This window comes from Patagioenas fasciata, chromosome 4 (assembly GCF_037038585.1).
Source record: "Patagioenas fasciata isolate bPatFas1 chromosome 4, bPatFas1.hap1, whole genome shotgun sequence".
Classification (NCBI taxonomy): Eukaryota; Metazoa; Chordata; class Aves; order Columbiformes; family Columbidae; genus Patagioenas; species Patagioenas fasciata.
Genome location: NC_092523.1, coordinates 5022432 through 5042556, shown reverse-complemented (window position 1 = coordinate 5042556; position 20125 = coordinate 5022432). Strand labels below are relative to the sequence as shown.

The 20125-nt window shown below is 36.8% G+C and overlaps 1 protein-coding gene across 4 annotated transcripts in view; it reads right to left on the bottom strand.

The window, feature by feature from the left end:
• The window catches only part of CTNNA2 (catenin alpha 2), a 529887-nt gene that overhangs the window by 47486 nt on the left and 462276 nt on the right, over positions 1 to 20125 (bottom strand). For all 4 annotated transcript variants that reach the window (XM_071808451.1, XM_065836058.2, XM_065836059.2 and 1 more), the window contains 3 exons: positions 15777 to 15869; positions 15351 to 15507; positions 12000 to 12200 (listed from right to left, as the gene is read on the bottom strand). In XM_071808451.1, coding sequence (XP_071664552.1) covers positions 12000 to 12200; positions 15351 to 15507; positions 15777 to 15869 — 451 coding nt within the window. The remainder of the gene's footprint in view (positions 1 to 11999; positions 12201 to 15350; positions 15508 to 15776; positions 15870 to 20125) is intronic.

Sequence of the window (20125 nt, the reverse complement as noted above, 5' to 3'; positions counted from 1 at the left end):
TTTGACACTATAAGTGAAAGAACAGGGAGAGATTATTCCTATCTCAATTGCCTTTTTTTCTTATAATATTATCTTTCTCTGTCATCTTTTCCTTACACCGTATTTCTAATGCACTTATTGGTAACCTGATCCTAACTGGAATTTCCAGTGCCATTTTGATCAAGAGCAGTGAAAACCTTTCCTAGGAAATAAAGTTTCACATATGTTCTTCTTGACCGAGTGTCCTTATATATATTTTACTCATAATGAAAACTATGTATTATGCATCTTACTACCTGATTTAAAGTAAAAACACCAAAAAACATGATTCAAGACTAATCTACATTTTGAAGAACAAGTGGCAGCAACTAAGATCGCCACTTTTCTATTTTTGACATTAAACTATTATCCATTGGATGCTAAAGGGGAACCCTTTAAAGGGATATAGCTATTCAAATCTTGTTTATCCTATGTATATACGCATATTTTGTTCATGTACACAGATGAGAGAACAGAATGGTATCTTTCACGTAGATAATGTTCAGTAAGTGCAATAAGTGCTTGGGATATATTGGAGACATGAGGAAAAAGTGACAGCAACAATGGACTTTAAAAAAGCAAATATTAACAAAACATTGCTAGGCAGAGGGGAAACATTTTCATTAGAAAAGGACTTCGAGAGAGCTGGAAGGTTTGGAACGAGTATTAATAAATGCATATATGAAATTATCTTAATTAACGGAACACTTGAAAGTTTAGTAGGAGACTAATAGGATTGCATAAGGAAGTCTTTAGCCTGAAAATCAAAAAGCAATCATTAAAAATACAATGAAAACATAAAGAATAAAAGAGATATTTTTTAGGGTCATAGGGATAAAAACAAGTAAAGCTGGAGATGGAAAAATGACAATAAAAAAGGAGGTGAAGAACCTGAATATTTAGGGCCCTAAAATTTCTGTCTAGAATTTCCTAAATAGCAGAGGTGGTCAGGTGTATAATATAATTAACAAGAAATACAGCAAATGTGGATTACACAATAGAAGTTTGTAAAACATCGACATAAACACAGGGAAATGTATCTACTAAATATGTCTTCAAGTTGACAGACCATTATAAAATTTACCCTGCAGTTCTTAAGAAAATAATCAAAGGAATTTCTGAACCACCTTTCAGAACTCAAGAAAAGCAATAACAGTGAAAGGATTTAGGAATAGGAGAAAAAGCACATATTTATTTATACAAAAGATGAGAAGAAGGAAAAATTATAGAATATTCAGCCTAATTTCAATATCCAGAAAGAAAATGAAACATGACATAAAGCAATTAATGTTTAATTATCTTGTAAATAATGAGCAGATGTTGGACAGGCAACAGATTTGTCAAAATAGGTTGCATTGAGGTGTTATGGTATTTCTCTTGACAGGGCAGCTAACTAGTGGGTAGGAGGAAGCAGGAGATGTGATGCAGCTTGATTTTGGTAAGATTTTTGACATGGCCACACATGACATTCTTAGAAGGAAAACAAGAGAAGCATAAATTAAATTACTGTATGGTGGACATGGAACTCATTAGAAAAAGCATCTCCAGGAAGAATTCCCTCCGGTACATTGTCAAACCAGGAAGATATGTCAAGTGTCTTCTCGCAATGTGTCCAACAAGGTGATGTTATGGTACAAAATGGCAAATGTCAATCTAGAATTATTACAATATATAAAAAACACTTCAGAGAAGATATTGTGAAGTTGCACAGTGAAGCCCTGGTTGGAGTACAATGCCCATTTTTATAAGTACCCGACTAAAAGTGTGCACACAAGAAAGATATGATTTTTTTTTCCTTAAAAAACCCACAATATACTCTATGGTTGCATCCAGACATATATTTCTATGTTTGACAGCATAATTTAATCCAAATAATGTAAATGCTTACATATTCTTTATCTAGAAGATATTTGTTTAAAAGACTCGAAGGAATTTCCACCAACCCCTCAAGGACATTGCTCAGAGACTGATAGAGTTCACTGCTCAGATGTTGTTTCCCAGAGAAAGAACATAAAGATGCTTGTTTTACTTGGCTATTGCAATTAATTTCTCTTCTTGCAATATATCCTGTAATTCACAATTAGCATCTAAGCATTTTATTTGGGCTACAATTCTTTTTTTTTAAAGGATAATTAATCTACTAATTATTAAAAGTAATTATTTACTTGCTAAATCAGAACTCCCCCTGGTATCTGAAAATCAGATAGTGTTTAATATGCAGTCAGAGTGTTTAATAGGCAGCTATAGGGTCTTTGTTCAGCACAAGATCCTGCAAAATGTGCAACTATAAGAAACATTCCTCACCAGAAATGAACCTTTAATTTGTGAGAAATGATTTAAAGTCATATATTATTTTACTAATACAATGCTATTGGACTTACGTGCAGGCTTTTCTCCAAATGGATGTGCAAGAGGAACAAACAGGTAAAGGTCAAAGCGGAACTCAATTGTCAAAGAATGACAGGATCTTCCATATTTTTTCATATTCTCTCTGTATGGGAATTTTTCTCCTCCTACTTAAATTTTCAAGTCCTTCATCTCAGTCAATGAAGCCTTAGGCCAATAATGTTCCGAATTGAAGCCCCACAGGGAGTTTTTCTCACTATGCCACTGAAAAGATGCCAACAGACACGATTCCATTCCTCCGTTCAGGCAGCAGCTCTCGTAGATTCATAAGTATGAGCCCATGAGAAAGGAGATGAAGTTAAATTTCATTCATTTTGGTGAACGTGAAGTACTCATTCTTGACCACACGTGTAGCCAAGGGGACTGCTCACTGAATGTGAAAGCTTCTTTCAACGAGGTTCTTAGGGACATGGTTTAGTGCTAGAGTTAGGTTGCGGTTGGACTCTATGTACTTGAGAGTCTCTTCCAACTGGAACGATTCTACGATTCTAAGAATTTTGACCTTGTGGACCTGGCCAGAGTTTAGTCCTTAATTTACATTATTACACATGGACATTATCTGCTATTTTAAAATGGAAATAGCTATTAAACTATATGCTGGCTTGCCAATTGCATTTTTACATCAGTGCTCAGTTTTGATTAGACAAGCAAGAAAAAAATACCTTAAAACTAATAAGATCCTATTACTTACAGTTTCTCTAAGCACATGTTGCCATTTAATGCAGTAAAGATTTTAGAAATTGAATCAAGAACTGCATTATTCTCCAGTTAAGGTTATCAGGCCACACTTGAGGAGCTCCATGACAGTGATGGATGGGGAAATACCTTTCTCAGTTGCACCTACAAAACCTCCAGTCTCTCTTATCTGTCATTTACTGCACAAAGAAGGATATTCTTACGCTGACAGTGAAAGAGCTACAATCAAAGGCATAAAATCTGGTGTTGAAACTTGTAAATGCATCTGACAGAGGATGAGTCATTTATTATGTATAGAGACCTTGGCTATGAGTTTCAGATTTGGAAGCAAATCAATACTTGGGTGAAAAAATTAAATATTGTTTTCTTAGTTTGAGCTGTGGTCTTGAAAACAGTTCCACGCTTCGCCTGAAAAATGTGATCCATTACCATCTCTCAATCTAACTACATGAATTAATTAGGCACCTGCATAAATGTTGACAGAATAAGGTCCCAAGTTAATAGCAACATTTCTAATTTACTGACTTTGTCATGCTAACAAATAAAGATTTTTAAAGCATTTCTGTAGATGAGTTTCCAATGGTACTGAAAGTAAGACCACTGCCAACAATCCAGGCTGAACGGCTGCTGGAGGAAAACTGGGAAACAACAAAGTTAAAATTACTTCCATTTAGGCTTTTGATTATTATTTTTTAATATCAGCATAATAGAAAAATAACATATCACAATGGATGAATTCATATCTTGCTAACAACCTGCATTTTCTTTTGAACCATCCTGCTCCACACCGATAATACTTTCTCAAAAGCTTTCTTGTTTTTCTCCTACCACAGCCCTATTTCCTACACATTCAAGTTATCGAGCAATTACCAATTTTTTCTAAAAATAGATTTTCTATGGATTTTTTTCTCCTACGGTAATCAGTTTGTATTGCAATGTCTGTACTTAAAAACATAGCCACAAATTTTGTTTAGTGACATGTGAACAATAAATTCACTTGATAAAAGGGAAAAGTTGGGTTACGTAATAACATTATTGAGATTAAAGACAAAGGTGTTTAGGCTTTATTGTTTACAGCATTAGAATATTAAGTTTCATTACAAGCAAGATTAAATGAATGCTTAGCTAATTTAATGCACTTTTATGGCCTTATTACTTAGGTATGCAAATTCCTCACAAACTTATGTAGATATGAATGTTAGTGCCCTAGAAATGGAGAAATGCAATCAAGGTCAAAGTCCCTTCAGGTGTACAGGTTTCTAATTTCTAGTGGTATCAGCGGGAGTTGCAAACATTGGCTTGGTTTCATCTTACTCATTCCATAATTTTAGGTGCCCATCACCTGGTTGAAAGAGCCCTTAGGTGGTTGTAAAAAACTGGTCTGATTTGGGTGAGATTATTCAAGAATGACACGGCAGTCTAAAGGTTTGGGCCGCTAAACTGCTAAAATTTGAAGGAAGGATCCTTGAAAATCTCACTCAGGGAAGCTGTGCTTCTAAATAAACATTGCTGTCATGTATGTCAAGTAAATCAACAAAAGTATCCAGGATGATTGGCAGTGTTGTAAGCTAAGAGTTATCAGGGGACACTAATAAAGCAAAAATCCATGCAGGCCACACCACGCTACAAAAAAAAACCCAAGCAAATAAACAAGTTCTGATAGGAAAAAAGCCCAGCCATTATGTAGATTTAAGAGGTTTTAGTACAGGGCATCCACAAAGGTATACCTTAAAAATTCAGAGTTTTGAATAAAATTTCCTCTAGTTTGGTTATTTATTTCTTTATTAAACCATTACATGGTTTACTACTGGGAAGTTTAAGTATTTTATACAGCTATTTAAAACATAATTCCTGTGGAATATCTGATATTCTGTCAAAGAGAGCGCAGTTTCTCAATTTAGCTTGAAAGATGTAAAAGATGACATCTCATTTCGCTTAAAGTGTTTGTCAAAGTCTGTTTCTAGAAGAATCATAAATTCCTTATCAGAAGATTCTACATGTTTAATAAAATGTTTATTAATTCTTGCTCTCATATCATATCATAATTTTTAAGATTTCAGCCATTATTAATATACTAATTAAAAACAAAAATGCTTATAAAGCTGTATTGAAATAGTATACAATATATAACACTATTAGACTAACCGGTTTTCTGAAAAGCAGATTTAAATATTTTGTGGCTTGGGCTAATGTATGCTTCCATCCACGTATCTTTGTAGAACATACTGTGCATAGACATATCATGCATACATATATATATATATAAAAATACTATTTGGGTTGTCATGGATGAAGAAATGCCCATGTATAATTGTATCTGTGTTCTACGTCACTGGATTGGGTTTTCAGAGTGTTTATTGTTCTGAGCTCAGAAAAGCGGTTTCTGCCTTCTGTTACAGCTAAATACTCAATACAAATGTGAATCCTGATCATCAGGTCATAGAATCATAAAATCATAGAACGTCCTGAGTTGGAAGGGACCAACGAGGATCATCGAGCTCAACTCTTATATGACAAGCCCACAGTTCACACGGTGTGTCTGAGGACTTCGTTCAGTCTCTTCTTGAACACTGTCAGGTTGGGGCTGTGACACCTCCTTGGGGAGCCTGTTCTGGTGCCCAGCACCCTCTGCGTGAAGAACCTTTTGCTCATGTCCAACCTAAATAACCCATGGCACATCTTCCTGCCATTCCCTCGGGTTCTGTCATTGGTCACTAAAGAGAAGAGAAGAGGTCGGCACCTGTCCCTCCTCCTCCCCTTGTGATGAAGCCGTAACTGCAATGAAGTCTCCTCTTGGTGTCCTCTTCTCCAGGCTGAACAAACCAAGTGACTTTAGCCTCTCCTCATATGGCTTCCCCTCCAAACTCTTCACCAGCTTCATAGCCTCTTCTGGGCATTCTCCAGTAGCTTTACATCCTTTTTATATTATGGTGCCCAGAACCTCACACAGTGCTCAAGGTGAGGATGTACCAGAGCAGAGTAGAGCAGGAGAATCCCTTCCCTGTATATCAAACTCTGCATCTCTCATCAATCATTCAGGAAAGAGGAAATGCAAAAATAAAGGCAAAATGTACAGCATGGTGGTTTAAGTGTGATGGCATAGAAAAGGATGAAACATTACTGTCCGAAGCACAAGGTCATCTTTTCTCTTCTTGCTCTTTACCAGTTACTTTTTCCCATAATGAAATGGTTAAAGTATAAATGTAAAATAATGAAACTTCTTTACTGCACTTTGCAGTAAACACAGGACTTTCAGGAAGAACCAGCCTTCACTGCCAACAAACTGCACCACTGGCTTAGCTGCAGACCATAAAACCAATGTTCTCAAGGTGCCTTGAATTTATGGCCAAGACCCGACCTTCTGGCCCATACGTCTTAAGTAAATCTTACGAGAATTCACAGAAGGTTCCTATTTAATCTGTGGGTATATGTCACTATGCAGTATAGAGATGGTAGACAATCATATAATGAAGGAGTACATTTCAACGCATACAAAGAGGACAACTAATGACGGCTGCAGGGACGTATGTGCCTCACCAATTTCATATGTCTCACTCATTCTCCTGCCTACTTGTACAAATAAAAACCACATACAGTGAGTACCCCCAAAACATTACTGCTACTAAATGGAACTCCCTTCTACTTAATACTTCAGATAAAAGATAGCTGCAGTTCTTTGAAAAATCCCTTCAAGAAAACAGTTGTGTTCTGTTCGACAAAAAATGGCTTATATAACCCAAGCAAAACACTCTTTCTGCCTTTAGCTATAAGTTTGTGTATATCTGTTCGTAGGAGTGTGTAGGCAAGGGGATGCATGGAATGCCAGTGTTTTCATTTTAAAATATTATTGTACAATTCACACTTACATTCGCAAAATATTCTGTTGGAGCTAGTCAATATTCACTGCATTTTTCACCTATATTTTCTAGACTTGGTATATATTTTTTCTACCTCCACAAGCATCCTCCTTACTTTAAGAAATGGCTCTTAAGAACACAAGATGTTTTTGAAAAAAGATTTGAACAGCAACTAGATAATGGTTTACAAAAATGGTCACTTTTGTTATACTAACCTACCATTCATTATCAAAGATATCTGGGCACATCCAAAATAGATAATCCTAGTCTTTTAAAACTCTCCTAGAGTTAATTTGCCTCCAAATCTCCATATTTCTTTAATTTTGTCATCCTTATATCTTGACCTTTTTCCATTTCTGGAAGATCTTTAGGTCATGGAGATCAAAGCTGAAACAACTATTTGGGGCGCTCAGTGAATATCCTCTTTGAAGTACAGTCTAACATTTTAAGCACTGATTTGAGGACTGTTCTGCACAGAAAAGGTATCATTGCCCAGTTGCCCATAATGATACCGTATATTTTTCTGAGAGGATGAATTAGCTCAGAGCCTGTCAGTGTAGATAATGTAGTTTAAGTTGTTCCATTTACCTAGAGAAATTAAATAAAATTATCTCTTATTGTCCTCTTTCTGATGAGGAAACTCCCCTATTCCCACCGGCCAAGGCGTCATTTTCCTTTTGGCAAATTTTGCTTCTGTCTATTCACCTGTTAATTAATACATTATACAACACCAGCCACAGTGCTGACCCCTGAAGCATCACAGGATTTATCTTTCTGCCTGCTGAGAAATGGTCATTTATGCTTTGCTAGTGCCTTGTCACCACTTCTTAATCCATCAAAGGCTTTAACATTCACTCCATGGTTACCCATTTTCCAAACAGCTGTGCGTGCAGGACTTCATGAACAGCCTTTGAAAAACCTAAATCAATTACGTTATATTCTCCTTTAGAGCTACGTTCTATTTTTAAACTCTGAAAGTAGGGAGAAAAAGAAATAGTGTTTAAGCCTTTAGACACCATGGAGGTTCATTCATCTCTTATGTGTTGCATTTAATTGGTTTACAATGTATTTTACGTGGCTTCTTAATGTATTCCTCTACCCACTGAAGGCAGTGTCTCTGTTTAAAAATCGCTTGGATCAAACTAAGCGCTGGTGGAACACACTATTGGGCATTCTCCGGTCCTTTTGTAAAACATCTTTTTAAAATAATCCATTAAATATGTTTTGCTGGTGATACCTTGACCTCTGGATTTCAGTTTAGCAAAACTTGAATGAAAATTCTACAGCGCTTTGCAGAATAAAAGTCATAATTTCATCAAAACCCCTGGATAAACGATCTCATGTTCTCGGGATGATGGCACCCAGAAGTTGTACTGTAAGTACCTCAAACACCCATAAAACATGAATTTAACATAATTTATTTTTAAAATAGGTTCCGTTTTGCAATTTCTAGCTCTCCCTCAGATTTAATATGCTCTTTTTTATTACAGCTATGCTTAAATTCATCTCTTTGCTTCTACATTTTGTTTGATTTCATATCACTGCTGAAAAATCCATCTTTACCACATTTTAGTATTAGCTTTGATAATATCATTGAGCTGCCTTTTCCTAGTGATAGATACCTTTCAAGTTTCTCCTAGTCACACCGATAAAACTCTCGCAGGCTTATTGCTGAATTGTCAGTAGTGCTGAATTCGAGCTTTAGTTCACTCTGATAAAGACAAAATAAAAAAGATTGAGTCTAAACAGAAGTCAGAGACTGGCCTACTTAAAACCAGCTAGTTACGAAATTACTAGGATATTTTTAAAAACATGCTAAGAACTGAAACTCTAATTTCTGATCTGAATCAGACAATTCCAGATTTCCACTGTTCTTCCCAGGACTGAGTAACCCAAGTGCTACAGTAGTGGCTCTTCCAGGATGGTTTTCAGACACCACAACACTAAATGAAGGAGAACAAAAAAAATATTGGAAAGCTTTTACAGCCCCTCCCAACCAGTTCTTGTTTCATTTGTTTCACCTTTTCTCCTTCATTTCCCATTCACCCCCTTTCATTAAAGTCCTGCAAAGTCTACTCTAGTTCCTAACTTTAATTGAACCTTCTGACCTTTAAAGAATGTCACAGTTGCTTCTCCTCCCTGCACCTCAGAATTCTTCAAAAATAATATTCAACCTTATTGCCTGTTACTTGATTTATTTCTATGGACAATTCTTTTTACCTGTTCAGAAACTCATGCTGCTTCTTTTCAGTTGTTACAACTTCTCAAGCAACTGCTGACTGGACTTCTATCTCCTTCTTCTTAAAGTCAATGGAACGTTCTGTGTTTTCTATGTTGAAGATGTCCCTGCTCATTGCAGGGGAGTAGGATGAAGTGACCTCTGAAGGTCCCTTCCAACCCAAATATTCTATGATTCTGCTCTTAGTTGGGACAGGGTGCCGAGCCGCATGAATGATCTCAATATTCAAATAGAAATTGTGTTCTCTGTTTTGTCTTATTCCTTTCCCTTGCTTTTCACCACCTTGTTCTTTGCCTTTTTTTTCTCCCCTCTTTTCCTTTCCACCTTTATCTACTTCACCATGGAGATGCCCAGGCCCGGGGCTGCCCCCAGGGAGACCCTGGCCCTTACCCTTTAGGAAATGAAGGCAAAGATACTAGTAAAACTCCAAAGTCTCCCCCAGCCCCGAAAAACCACACGCATATACACACACCAAAAAACAACCAAACAACCAACAACCAAAACCAAAATCCCAAAACGCACAACCCACAAAAAAAACCAACCAACAAAATTAGACCCTGAAGCTCTGGTTTATTCCTGCACATAATTAACGTTCACTAATTCTTTGAGTTTTGTGTTTGCTCCTAGCCAGCCCTGTAGTCTCTGTGGTTTTAGAGGTTTAGTTTCGGATTTATAAGAAAGTCAGCAAGTGAGAGCCAAGTGTTTATTTTGGTTTTAAAGGAAAATAAAAGTATGCATTTTTAAGAAGACATTTAGCAATATGTCACTCCCTAATCCTTCTGTCAGAGATAAAAATCTGTCCTCTACCAAGTGCTTGACTATAAAGGCCGTGGCTTAGTCAAAAGTGAGAAAGAAAGCACTAAAACACTAAACAAACCCACCCTATGTATTCCAAAGGCTGTAAAGTAAAACAACAAACAAATACAATTTTAATGTGAAACCAGTTATTAAACTAAGGTTTGCACAGTGGCAAGTTCTCAAAACTTACCAGTACTGCTTTCATTAAAGATTAATTTTCTCCCCCTCCCAACATTAGCAAGGTGTTTCTCTTTCCAAAACAGTGAATCCATATTTCTGTGGATCAAACCCAGCACTCATATAATAATTTGAAATCCCTGGAAAAAGAGTCTTAACAGAGGTTTTCTTTTCCTGAGCTGATAGTTAAAAGTAAATAATAATTGTAAGAGAAATGTAATGTGCTTATTTCCCTTCCTTTCTCATTAAAATATTTTTTTCCCATCTTTAAAAACACTTCATTTAAAAATAAATGTTCTGTTCAAAATAAGAAGGAACACAGATGAATAAAATAAAGTGTTCACAATTTTGTGTCTCATAGAGATTTTGATATGTGCACCTGGGGGTGGAACCTGATAACCCTCATCATTCTTGAGTGTTCGATAAAATCTGCACAGGATCTCAAGGTGATGAATAGAATTAATATATAAATATATGCATGTATTCACAGATACTCAAATCTCTACATCCATAGCTATACAGATGTATATGTAGACAGACAGTAGTTTTGGGGGAGAGGGCAGGGCATAAAAGGGCAGAGCACAGAATGGGGTAGGGCGATCTAAATAGCACTATTCTAGGATGACAAAATGAGTCAGTAAATTCTACTTTTTTAATGAACAATCATAGAGAAATAATAATCAACGCCCTTGTAAACAGCATGAAAAGCTGCGGATAGAAGTTGAGCTATAATATCCACGATCCACATTCACGTCTGGCATAAATCATTTTATCTTCACTGGCTCCATTGAATTTGGGCACATTCTATCTTCTGAGCTTATGTTGCGCAATTTTTACATGATATACAATTCGTAACATTTAAAATTTTTTTTTTATTACTTATAAGTTTACTTAGGTTTTACAAAACACAAGATAAGTAAAAACTTTGAAGAGCAGAGACACAGTCTTAAGTATTGGATCTCAGCATTAACAAATGGATGTTGTTAAGGTGCACTTAGTCCAAAGCTTCTAGCACTTAGTTATAATTCAAATTATATCAAAAAACGCATTAAATATGGAATCTATTTACTGTGTCTATTATAGATCTATATAACTGTACTTTATAACAGTTGGTTACTCTGTTTAAAAATTATTAATAAAACAATTTACGAAACATTAGGTCAGAAATTTTAGCTGGATAAAAAGCCTGAAAATATGTTGTGTTGCCTGTGAAGGCAAAACCAGATTAAAAAAAGGAGTGTTTTCACCCAGTCTACCCTTCTAGTAGACTTTTATATTCTTAGATAATCAATTTAATCAATTTATTTTATATAATCTATATCTTTTATATAATCTAGCAGAGTTTTATATCTTTTCAATCAGGTAACATATTTTCATTTGCCCAAATGTATATGCAATGGAAAAATTGTTTTGGTTAGAAACACAACTTCAGTCACCAACAAGAACATTCACCTGCACAGGTCAGAGAGCAACATGTGTAATGATTTTCTAGAGACACATCATACATAATCCACCAACTCAGAAAGAACTTGAAGAAAAGGCTGTGTATATTTACTCAAATTGTTGAAACTTTTATGAAGTAGACTAGCCTTGATGGGGTACTGAATCTCTTCTTTTATGTGGCTCTTGTCAATATGACTTCTACAGTAACATTGAGTAGATAATTAAATAAAATCAAATCATGGTCATTAACTTGTTTGTTTGTATCTTGCTTTCAAGCACAGGTTTCCCTCTGAGTTGCAGATTTCAGAGAACTAACTGAAAGTTGCGAGTGACTTAATATTAAATGATATTTCAAGTAAGCTTACCAGTTTCAGAGAGCAGTTTTGTAGCTTCCAGCACCTTCTCAGTATAAACTCCGGTTTCGTAGTTTTCCATCTCTGCGTTGATGATGTGAATCACTCTGGCTGCACGGCCTCGGATGGCGCCCGCGGTTCTGTCCAGCGTATCGACATCCCCCTCTTGGAGAGCAATCACACACTTGTTCACGTCTTCCAGAATGTGGTTTTCTGGGACGTAGGGGGAAAAAATAATACGGCTCGTTTAATTTCATTCTTCCTCATAGCAAAGCCCACTGATTTGGGGTAATGGCAAATGGCAGTATGTTAAAAAATTGATATCTGTCCTTATGCAGGTCTGCAAAACAAATAGCATTCTGTGATACTATGCCACATAAGAGTAAAAATCCCAAGAGTGATATTTATCTTTAAAGCAGATTGGGCTATATCTTTCCACCTATATTGTGAGTACCAACCTGTAATTCTATGACAAAGTCACATTGATTTCACACATCACACTGAATTTTATTGTAGTGAAAGTGTAATAAAAATCAATTCAAAAAGGAAAGCAGTCAAATATTATGCAGATGCTCTATTAAACAGGTGGCCAATTTCTTGAAGATGAATTTTCACATTCTTATAAACACTCAATATTTTTGGTGCATTTGTGCCTAAATATGACACAGTATAACTGTCCATGTTCTGAAGTAAGAGTTGACACCACTGAGTCTGCTCAGATGATGTAATTTTAAGTAGGTTTACTGAAATCTGGGGACCTGCATTGTTTTTTCTTGGCTCAGAATCACACCATCTACTCTCACGTGCTGCACTATCATAGTTTTTGTAGTATTCTCACACACAGATAATCTGAAAGGATCAAGCAGATTTTGACTAGGTCAGATATAATTTCCCCACAGCCAGTACAGTTAAAAATCATTTCAATAATAAAATCATGACTGAATTTCAGATGTGAGCAAACTCACTCTGAGAAGCTCAGTGACTCTAAACAACTCACTTTTCTGCCACAGACGCCACTAAACTAAAAATGAAATGCTGTTCTTTTAGTAGAAATAAATAAAACAGAATCAATCAGTGCACCGACTGCTTTTTGATCGTTATTCTTGCCCACTAAAATAGAATGATACACTAATCTTCACTGTTAAAAATCCCAAGGTTGGATCATTTGAGGGTTTCAGAAATGATTTACATTATGTTGAATTTTAAACCGTAACGACTGCGAATGAAAACCGGAAGTGTCCTGAGCTGTGAGTCATAATAACTTACAAGTCTAAATTCTTCACTTAAAAAACTCTCTATCCATATCTAAAAAATGTTGTTTTGCTAAAATATTTCTTCACTATTTTCTACTCACCATTGCCATTCATCTTTACCATGGCATAGCCAAATTTTGACAAACAAGAAGCACTTTCTGCATATGAACAGATGCAGCATTTGGAATATAAAGTAACCAACTTAAAATTATGGTCAACCTTCTTTTGGTAGCCACCGTATTGATAAAACATGCCATCAAGTGTGATGCTTCATATGAAGAGGAAGAGGTGTCATTTCATGAGGTATCTCTAACCAGACAGCAGCTCGTTTTGAATGCTTCAATGGTTTAACATCCAAAAATAAAAGTACTCGGAGTAAGCTGAGCCTTCCAAGCTTACAGCTGGCAGCAACAGGCTTTCTGGACACATGACACATTTTCTCACTTTTAATAGATAAAGATGTCTGTGGATAGTATTAGAAAAAAATCTAAACCCAACAGAAATACTACTTCTCATCTGCCTTGTGAAGTTTGGATCTAAGTCAAGACTATGTCTGATGTGCGAAAAACAAACAAAACAAAGTCGTTCATTCAAATAACTTCTGATTTTGTGGATACAAGTGTTAGGAGTGAATAAAATCCTCAAACAAATAACCAAATGGCCATTTAAGCATGTTTGCCATCTCTTAGGTTTGTGGACTGGGTCTACAGTTTACAGCTTGGTCTGCCCTTTCCTTGTAGAACGAGGTCTGTTGTGAAGTGCTTTGCACCTTCAAATTTTGAATAAAAAAATTAAGTGCTACCAATTGTGAAGCACCTTTTTATTCTGAGAGCTCATTTTCATTTTCTTGTCATGGCTTGCAGTAAACACTCCAGCAGTGATGTTTGAATAGTTGAGTGTTAATTATGCTAAAGCAAACAATCCTCTGTTACTAATAATAGTACAACTAAACAAACAAACAAACAAAGATTTATTTTTAAAGGATAAATATTTTTTTTCCTCCAAAGATCTTAAACTTTTATTAGAAAACTTAGGAAACGTCAAAGAAAAGAATGTAGAATGAAACAGAATATTAAGGCCAAGCTATATCCTGAAGATTGCCTCTTCTGTGATGTTAAGTTTAGAGTAAGCTAAGCACACTGGGCACATTCTGCATCCTTATTCACAACAATGAAATACACCTCTTTCAGATCATAATAGGAAAACGAGTTTTCTGTGGCAGACAATTAACCCAAGACATGCAGCACTTGGCAATTACAGTACTCATTGTGTATGACCATATTATAACAAAACACTCTGCTACAAGTTGTAGCACTTTACAAGGAGGATGGAGAAAAGATTATGACTCAACATCCTTCTCCACCCCTTTGTTATGTAAGGACTAAGGTACTTTGTTTTTGTAGAAGAGCTTGCTTTGCATTGTAATCCTTCCCAGCAAGGTCAGAGAGGTGCAAAAATTCACTGTTTCTTATGCTGCTTTACTTATCTCTGGTTGCATTGCTACATCAATAACTCATGGACACACAAGTGCTTCCCAGCTTTCTGGAAATGTAGACATTGGTCATATCCTGAAAACATACCTAGACGGGATTCATATGCAGCATCTGCCTATTTCCCTTCTTTTTATCCCTCTTCATGGCATCATGAACTCGTATGGATGATCAGGGGGCCAGGACTATATGGTACATCTGCCCCACTGTTTAGACACAACTTATCTGACCCAAGTGACAAAATGAAGGAAAGTTCTTCTTTCCTCCCGTTGCCTCCAACTGCACAAGGAGTCTGACAATTTTTATAAATACAGTCAACCAGGTCTGGAACACATTTTTAAAAGGTGGTCAAAATCCTACTTTGTGCCTGAGTTAAAACAAAACTTCCCTAGAAATAGAAGCTCAAACAAGATGCTATTTTCTGGTAGATGAAAAGCCAACCGTTGCTACGAGGGATTAATTGGCATGGTATGGTTGCTCCTACTGAGTGCAGAAGATCAGCATTCCAATAGGAATGGTCTAATGGACTAATGATGCTCCAGTAATTATAGCTTTTCTCTGCTCTGACTCATTACTTTGATTTAGGAGTACATTTTTAGAAGAGTCCCTTATCCCGATACCTGAAACTGAGAGGAAATCGTCCACCGAAGTGATGTCGTCAACAGCTTCAGTGAGAACTCGCACTTGTTTCTCCCACTGATCTTTAAAGACATCCATGTTGTCCTGTGCAACTTTGCTTTGGGGTCTGGCAGCCAATGTGAGCGCAGCATTTATTACCTGTTGTTCAAAATCATTTGTTACGAGAAGTGGCAAAAGTTTTTTCACAAGGGAAAGAACAAATAGATTATGGATGGTGTTAAAAATATAGTGCTACACCCCATCTGATAGGCAGTTCTCAAGATACAAATGTATTTTTCACAGTTCCTGGAAAGCAGGCAACAACGTAATGACAAAGACAAGGCAATAATCTTCATCTACGCTGTTTTCTCAGCTAACTGATGCTTTCTAATGCCAAAAGAGTACTTTTTAGCAGGCATCTTTCTTACCTGTGGGCAGAGACTATCAATCTGTGTTGCTGCCATACGGACTAACTTCACACCTTCTTCATTATTTGAGATTGAGCAGGCCAGATTTGCAACCTGCAATGAAATCAGCAGAATGAGAATTAAGTTTTAGGCAAGCAGGCCATTTTATACCTTTCTCTCTTCTTATTGAGCCTTGCCTAGAGTGAAAGAATTGTATACAAGAGGAACGATACAGCATCTTCTGTGTTGGTGAACAGAAATCCTTATAGATTATTTTTTACTAGCAAACTGAATTACCATTTTCATTAGATTTTTCTCAAAATCTTCCATTGCTGTCAAGTATTTCGCAAGCTCCTCTATAGCTTGAAAATATTTTCTTGAGAATTCATCTAGAGAATGTAGAATGTCCAGACAAATATCTATACATTTTCACACAAAGAATCACAGAATGGACTGGGTTGGAAAAGACCTCAGAGATCATCCAGTCCAACCCTTGGTCCAACTCCAGTCCACTGACCAGATCATGGCACTAAGTGCCATGTCCAGTCTCAGTTTACAAACCTCCAGGGCCGGTGAGTCCAGCACCTCCCTGGGCAGCCATTCCGATGCTGACCACTCTCTCTGCACAGAATTGCTTTCTCATCTCCAGCCTCAATTTCCCCTGGCAGAGTTGAAGCCCATGCCCCCTTGTCCTATTGCTGACTGCCTGGGAGAAGAGCCCAATCCCCCCTGGCTAGAACTGCCCTTCAGGTCGTTCTAGAGAGTGCTGAGCTCACCTCTAAGCCTCCTCTGCTCCAGACTGAACAAGCCCAGCTCCCTCAGCCTCTCCCCATAGGGCTTGTGTTCAAGTCCCTTCTCCAGCCTTGTTGCTCTTCTCTGGACCCACTCAGCACTTCAATCTCTTGTGTTCAAGTCTCTTCTTTCATCAGAGTTTCTTTTTCTTTTTATGAACCATGTTTACTATGAATAACAGCAATCAGGCTCATCCATATACTCTCAGCTTTGCAAAATGTAGAATCTTTCATGTTCTAACACATGCAATTGTGCTTTTCCACCAGTGAACAAATTTATGGTACTATCACTGATACTAGGAAGCTACATATTTCTCAAGTATCTTTGTTGTTTTGGATCTTGATGGTTTCATGCATGTTGAAATTGTTTTAATTCTCAGGTGGACTTGTTTATTTCTATGTGATTGTCTACCCTAGAGTAAATGTTCACTACCAAAAGTATCACAACTCGATAATGTGAAATGTCTCAGCTGAAAGCCTTATTCTGGAATGTATGCCCGAAAATCTCAATCAAAGATGTAGGTATCTACATGTGCTTGCTCTGGCACAGTTTTGGGATCTCTGAACCTCACAAGACTCAAGGTTGTTTGGATAAGATGAAGACAGGGGAGATTTAGAGAGGGACTTGAATGAGATCTATAAATCAGGCCACAACTTCAGACACCACAGAGCTGCATGCCTGTAGCTTGGATGCAAGTGGCAAAGTATGCAGATCATGAGATCATGTTCTCCCAGTTCATACAGTGCTTCTTGCAAAAAAAACCAAATCCATTCCCAAAAGCTTTATGTGAAGTCCATGATTCTACCATGGGTTTTCCAAACAGCAATTCATACAATCATAGAATAGAATAACAGAATCATTTCGGTTGGAAGAGATCCTCAGGATCGTCGAGTCCAACCATAACTTAAGCTAACCTAACTGTAGCACTAAATCATATCCCTAAAACCTCGTCTGAATGCCTTTTAAAGCCTACCAGGGATGGTGACTCCACCACTGCCCTGGGCAGCCTGTTCCAATGCCTGACAACCCTTTCTGTGAAGAATTTTTTCCTAATATGCAATCTAACCCTCCCCTGGTGCAACTTGAGGCCATTTCTTCTTGTCCTATCACTTGCTACTTGGGAGAAGAGACCAACACCCTCCATGCTACAACCTCCTTTCATGTCACAGTGCACATAACTAAGATAATCAGTGATATTAAAATCACAAGTGTACACTCTAGGAGAGGAGAACACAAGAATGTGCTTTTTCAATCATCCAAAAATATGGCTCCTCACTCCAATAAACTTATAAAATTTTACGTATGCTTCCTTGATTCATTGTGCCTGAAGGCATAACTATAAGTTGGAAATGATCCATAAATTAGTTCAAATACCCCCATCTTTCCAATTTTCCTCCAGTCTCCCTTTGTGGTATTAATCTGTTCTCGTTTCCAGTGTGCATCGCCACATTAGCGCTGGTCCATCTGTTCTGCATAGAACCTATCTCACTTCACAGTTATGTAGAACGTGGTTCGCATATATCACAGTGCCAATGCCCAGGCAAGAAAAGAACCCAAGGCTTCAAAGAGTCTTGCAGGCATTTCCTAGTCAAGATTTTATCATAATGTTGTGGTTTTTATTTTCATTTCCTGATGAGACAAATGAGTTAGTCTGTTTGTTAATAGCCTTACAGCGCTCATGTCAAAAATGTTCTCCTAAGCTGACATATTTTAATTAATTTACCATTTTCTGGATCACTTCTGTATCACATCAAACAAACCACTTTAATCTTCACCAGGAACAAAACCTAAGCAGGATAATAATTAGAATGCAGTAACACGAGTGGAAATTACAGGCCTTAAAAACTCACAAATGGTATTAAGTTGGGCAAAGTTATCTTCTGTATTTTTTTCAGATCGCCCATTTGTTTTGTGATTATCATGATGAAACTCTATCCTGAGGCTCCAGATGCACCATATTTCTTACTTTTTCTCAGATAGCAGTGAGAGATGTGACTGAAAGGGGCTGGGTGTCACGAAGTGGCAATCAAACCCTTAAGCAGGTCTTTGAGTTCTCTTGGAAGACATCTTCACAGAAAAAAGACAACCAACCAACAACAACAGCCCATAACAAAAACCACACAAACAACAACAAATATCCCACAACCATAAAATAAAAATTATTACGTTGTTTGGATGTTACCATCAATACAGAAAGAGCAAACGTAATCTACAGTTACATTAAGTAGGCATCAAAAGAGCATTACAGTTATCTGTTTAAAAACAGTAATTATGCATATAGTGAATAATCTTAATCTAAATAGTTTCTGTGGTGTGTTTCAAGTCCTGTATCATCAGCAGTCAGAAAGCAATATGATTTTCACAATTCAGCAGGGAGTATCAGCCTATACCATGGGAAGATCTGATTATGTCAAATGAGCATACAGATAAGCAAATCCTACAAAGGTAGATGCAATCTGGATAAAATTGAATTTAGCATTACGAATCAGAAAAACTACGACTTTACCCAAAACTGATTTTAAAAGCAGGGCAAGAAATAGACATTACTTGCAAAAGCCTCTCGGTCGGTGTTGTTGGGTAAGCATGGATCTGCGAAATAGCACAAGTTCTAAGTGCGCTCAATCACCAGATACAACACTATTTAATTATTTTGACTGACTTTCTTATCAAGTACACCATCAAATTACTATCAATTAAGTTTTTGGTGCTGCAACATCCATATGCATGCACATAAAGCATGAGATAATTCAACATGTTCTAGCCTACTATAAATTCAACAACTTCAGAGAGTTTTCCTACTTAAAACTATGAACAAAAAAAGCTTAGTCCCAATTCCACCCCATGTAGCTGAGATATTTTGTATAGGTGCCAAACTGATCACTTTGGATAACGGACAAAAAGAGAAAAGGAGGTTCCAGAGACTGTTTCAGATCTTTGGTTGACTATCTCATCCTCTATATATATCTAGTTTATTATTTAAACTTGGATTATAGCTGGCTCTGATGGTTGTTGACAAAGGTATTACTGAAATAAGAGAGGTTTTAATGCTGCATTATAACTTGTTTTGTATTTGTGTATTTAATACAAATGTTTTGTGAAGAACTCAAGACTCTCTAAGTTTGGGAATTTGCTTAATACACCACTCCTGAGTTGGATGGAGCAGATGAAATAGAAAGGATAATAAAAAGGCTGTATGTTATCATGGCTGCTAATCTGCCAAAACTTTGATTTGACAGCCTTTCACTTCAAGTGCTCTGTCTCCACTAAAGCATTGAAGAGGAGATTTCATGTGAGGCTGTGGAATTAACTGGATTTCTTTCTTTCTTTCTTTTTGCTAATTTCCTTGAGCATATTGAGTTCACTGATTGCCTAAACAGAACTTAAGTTTGTATTAAGATCAATGTGAACTATCTGAAGAGTATTTATATGAATGAATACATTTTAAATACCTAAATCAATGAACTGTGAATCATCCTTGAAATGCATGGGGAACCTAATAACAGTGAAACTGCTGGGTAGATAAAGATTATTGTTCAGAATTTCAGGTCTGCTAAGCTACTCTTGTACTATCAAAACAA